Source organism: Nansenia antarctica (genome assembly GCF_963989245.1).
Source record: "Nansenia antarctica genome assembly, chromosome: 4".
Lineage (NCBI taxonomy): Eukaryota > Metazoa > Chordata > Actinopteri > Argentiniformes > Microstomatidae > Nansenia > Nansenia antarctica.
The window spans coordinates 17,345,391-17,350,650 of NC_137689.1; the positions used below are offsets into that span (position 1 = coordinate 17,345,391).

General features: G+C 44.3%; 1 protein-coding gene across 1 annotated transcript; it reads right to left on the minus strand.

Annotated features, from left to right (window-relative positions):
- Nucleotides 1–1,269: 1,269 nt before the first annotated feature.
- adrb2b (adrenoceptor beta 2, surface b) lies at nucleotides 1,270–2,493 on the minus strand (the record flags this gene model as incomplete). The annotated part of the gene is made up of 1 exon (XM_080529129.1): nucleotides 1,270–2,493. The coding sequence occupies exon 1, from the start codon at nucleotides 2,437–2,439 to the stop codon at nucleotides 1,270–1,272; it is 1,170 nt and encodes a 389-aa protein (XP_080385255.1). The 5' UTR covers nucleotides 2,440–2,493.
- Between the last annotated feature and the right edge of the window lie 2,767 nt (nucleotides 2,494–5,260).

Here is a 5,260-nt window from a genome sequence, read left to right on the forward strand (position 1 = left end):
TATGGATACACACTGATCACTATGACAGAGGGCTCTGATTTGCCAGCATAAAACATAAAATATGACTACTTCCATGCCTTGGTCTTACAGTAGTGACTGATGCGACACAACAATAAGCTCCACTTGTGCAATTGCTCCTCCCGTGTGATCTTCACACATTCCGAGAGAGAGGCGACATTCAGTATGTCCGTCAATCACCCTTGTTATTACTCTCCAAGTGCAATATGGAGGGGGAAGGTGAAGGTTGAGTCGAAGCGAGGGGGGCTAGGAGGCTGGTGCGGGGCTGGCCACTAGTGTTGCTCAACCGCTTACATTACTTTTCCATGGAGGAAGAGGAGGTGGTGGCGGGTGTGCAGCTGGTTATAGCTCGCCTGGGGCCTGTGATGAGATGCACCTGTCCTATCTCGTCAGTGGGTTAGATTTCTCTGGCCTGGTACAGCAGACCAGAACGCTCCGAGACACACAGCAGCCTGTATGGCTCTGGGCTCAGACCCAGATCATGATGGAATGTGTTACAGAAGAAGGGCTACAGGAGCAGAAACGACTGTAAAGCCCAGATTTGATCCTTGATATGAATGTGAAACCTTGATTTTGATCTCTGAATCTGATTGTGGTATATTTTAAGGTCTATGATTCACTTAAATGGAGAGCAGACTGTCAGTTATACTGATAAAAGCATGATGAAAATACTTTTCATATAAATAAACTCCTTCTTTGTTCTTGAAGTGCAATGCGGAGGAGGAGGAGATGAATTTCATACTTTACTGTGAGGTAGAAAGAAATGGACTTTCCAAGTGAGATTCCTATTTTAGTGCAACAGAACTCTAGACTTGCACTTAGTACCTGAACCCTGGAGTTCAAAAGCACAGAGACGCAAGCATTGCCTTACATGTACTGTATACATACTCACGTACATAGCTCACACACATAATATGTGCACAGATCACACACAAACACACACACACACACACACGCACACACACACACACACACACACGCACACGCACACGCACACATGATCACGTCCACAAACCATTTACTTCCAAAGTCTTGGAAAGTGCGGACCATATCCACTAAGAGGAAAAAAACATTAATAATCGAATAACATACACATTTCTTGAATGTCATATATTCTTACAGTAACAAACTTTCCCCTGTGGAAACAGATTCACATTCGCTCATGTCCTATCCCATGTCTGCTGGCCAGGTCTAAATGAAAGACACGAGACCTGTCATCATCTGTTCGGTTCAGTAAGACCCAGCTGCGGCTTAAACAATAGATGCCAGAGGTTTGTTATTGCAACACCTGTCCATGTTGGTTTTATCACCAGCCAGAGATCCCTTCCCCAGAGAGCCTGTCTCTATAGATCCTGTCCTCAGCTCCAGGGTCCCTCCGTCAGCCGCTGAGGTCGAACTACCCTGGGTCGTACCCTTCGGTCTCACATGCCAACTTTGCCCTCTGTATACATATCCATTAGTCCCCCTCATCTTGGGGAAAGCAGCCCCCCTCACGCACAGTATCTCCTGGAAGGCGTACCTGAACTCAGGGCTCCTGCAGTATATCAGAGGGTTGAAGGCGGAGTTAGCGTAGCCTATCCAGTTCAGTATCCTAAAGGTCATGTTGATGTCGTCCACCTTCCAGATGGCGACGACCACGTTGAGTACGAAGAAGGGCAGCCAGCAGAGGGTGAAGGTGCCCATGATCATGCCCAGGGTCTTCAGGGCCTTATGTTCCTTCAGGCAGAACTTGGGCCGCTTCCCTCCTCCTCCCCCTCCTTCCCCCTCCTGTGTCGCATCGTTGTTGACCTGGGCGTGGAACCGGCCTTCGCTGCGTACGATCTTCTTCAGCTGCTTCCTGGCCTCCTGGAAGACGCGTCCGTAGACGAAGACCATGACGGCCAGTGGGATGTAGAAGGACACGATGGAGGAGGCCACGGCGTACGCCGCGTTGGTGTTGAAGTCGCAGCAGTAGGCATTCTCCAGGCAGAGCACTGCCTCCGGCTCGTCCGACACCCACCACTCCATGTGGACGGGCAGGAAGGAGATGAGGGCGGCGACGGCCCACACCGTCAACACCACCACGCAGGCCTTGCGCTTGGTCAGCAGGGACGGGTAGCGCAGTGGCGAGGTGATGGCCAGGTAGCGGTCCAGTGCGATCACGCACAGCGTCTCGATACTGGCTGTCACGCACAGCACGTCGGCCGCCGTCCAGAACTCGCACAGGAAGTTGCCGAAGTGCCAGGTGTTAAGGAGGATGTAGCAGGCGCCAAAGGGCACCACGATGAGGCCCATGATGAGGTCGGCGCACGCCAGCGACGTGATGAACAGGTTGGTGACCGTCTGGAGCCGCTGGAAACGCATGATGGCGGTGATGACCAGCACGTTGCCAAACACGATGCCCAGAACCAGAAAGCCCATCAGGAAGCCTAGGACCACCATCTCCGCCTCGCTGTACTCCGAGGCTGACCACAAGCCGTGGGGCGAGGACGAGTTCATCTCTGTCTCCGCCGCCACCGATCGATTGAACAGCAGCACATGCGTGCTCTCACTCTCCATTATCTATAATAGGGCAGGTTTGAATACATAAACAATACAATAAAGTGAAAATACGTTAAACAGAAACGCTTAGATAAACACCTCATATACAGTAGGTATAGATGAAGAAAGTGCCATACACTGAAGAATTAAGGTTTATACATTTCTTAATGCTATTATCCATTGTGTTACTTGATAATTGTTTTATTTGAAATATCATTGATATATAAATGTTATAAGAAATCATATTAATACTAGTTATTGTGCACTCTACTTTGTTTATATTTATTCACCTGAAAACACAAACAAATTGAAGCATTTTATCTTGAAACCATTCACTTACCTCCTAATTCTCTCCTGGTCTCCCATAAAAATCTAGAAGTATTCCTTTTGTGGATAAAACAGTTCTGTAAATCCCATGAGGTTTTTTATTCTTCATTGGAATATGTGTGTCTCAGTGTCACGTTGTGCTTGGCTGAGAGCCGTCTGCTTGTCCCCCTTCCTCTTTCGCTTCTCTGTGTGTCATAAACACTCACACACACACACACACACACACACACACACACACACACACACACACACTCAGAGACCTGACTTGCTCTCTTTCACACCCCAGACTCATGCTGTTGAATGTAGCAGCTGATCTTGCCTGAGCACTTATAGAAGGACACTGATGACATCACAGCCCTGCTGCAGCCAATCAGTGGGCCAGAACACCACAGAGACAAAGTGAAGAACAGTGTTGCTGCTAAAACCAGTTGGTTGCTTCTGCCCCAGGATCTCCTGTGAAATGAGGAACGATCGTTATGCAAATGTATATTCTGTTTTATTTTTAGAACATTTATGAATGAGTTATACTCACAGCTAAATACAACACAATCAGTGGGCAGTGAGCTCTGGCTGATAGTCATTTTTGTAATTCCATGGCTGTTACCCACCATTTAAAAAAGCTACCTATTACACACATCACCACAGGAAAGGTGAACATAGATGGATTAATCACATGGAATGTGGATATTAAATGAGAAATAAGAGGCTGCTGTACAGTAGTTCTCTTTCCACCAAGCCACTGGACCGTGAATGGTTACAGTAATTCAAACTACAAGCATTTCCATATGCTCCGAAAAGGACAGGTAATTTGCATAGCAACGCACATTGTAAATCAGATCAAACTTTATTTATATAGCACATTTTATGCACAGATTCAGTACAATGCACTTTACAGGAAGAGTAAATAAATACAGAGGGAGAAAAAGAAAAATCAACAAAAAGACCAACAATACATACAGGCTGAATTAGGGGTGCAAGATGTGGTTTGGTGTAATTTATCTCTCATGTAACTATTGCCAAATCTACTGTTATCTAACCTAGGCTCCCAGTCTTACAGCATTGTTGGCCTCCATGATTGTTTTGTTTTTATAAATAATTGTATATTGTAGTTGTATATTTCTATAAAGCATGTTTTTAGTTGTGAGTCTTGACTGCAAGCCAAGTTTCCCATCTGGGACAATAAAGTCAAGTAAAGTAAACTAATAAAGTAAACTAAACGATTTGGGAGTATGCCTATGTGAGATAAACTGTTATCATATCTCACTAATGTAAGAGGTTCTCTGGCCAAGCATATGCCAGATTAAATCCAAACAGAAACCACCATGGGATCTGGGGATATTATTAACTTCAAGAAAATTGTAGAAAAGCTGAGCGTCAATGGAGAAAAACTAAGCTGCAACTAAGCTGTCTATTATGACATTTTTAAAGAACACCTCACTATTTTCAACCAAGCAATTGGAAATGCAAGACAAGCTCATTACTCAGAGCTGATTTCTGATTTCCCAGAATGCTTTTCTCATCTATTGACAGCCTCATACATCCAGCTCCTAAAAGACTCTCGTTCATCACCTCAACATCAAAAAGTGAAGAGTTTGCAGCATTTCTCAGAGACAAGCTAACAGGTTGGAACGGGGCCCCAGACCAAAAAATCGGGTTGGATCACTTTATATACAGCACTATTCATGCACTGTCTGTCCTGTGTTGTCCTGTTTTTGCCTGTCTTTGCATTTGTATTTGTACTTGTTTTGTTCATATATGTGAAAAAAGCATAAATGCACCTTCTGTAAATGCCAAAGCAAATTCCTACATGTGTCAAGCAAAATGGCAATAAACGTTATCTGAATCTGAATCTGAATCTGAATCTAAATCATGTTATACTGAACGTGTGTGAGCGCCGGTCTTTGGACACTTTCCCTTTGCCTAAAACTGCTATGAATGATTTTGCTGCTGTTGATAAAGGAATGATGATAATAATAATAATAATAATAATAATAATAATAATAATAATAATAATAATCTCAGAGTGCTACAATTAAACACAGGTAGATTGCTACAATTAAACACAGGAAGATAAAACTATAACCATTTTCAATTAAAAGGCTAAAAAAAGGCTCTATTAAAAAGGTGGGTTTTAAGGCCTCGTTTAAAAGCATCCACAGACTGTGGTGCCCTTAGGTGGTCAGGGAGAGCATTCCACAGCCTGATCAAGAACAAGGTAATGCAATTAAAACCCTCCACCTGCCTACTTGATCCTATCCCCACCATCTTTTTTTAAGACTGTGTTTAATTGACTCTAGAGGATGAAGTACTAAAGGGACTGTAAATCACTCCTTGCTGACTGGTATTTTCTTCCTGGCACTGAAAACTGCAAATACAGTTCGGTCCGGACATATTT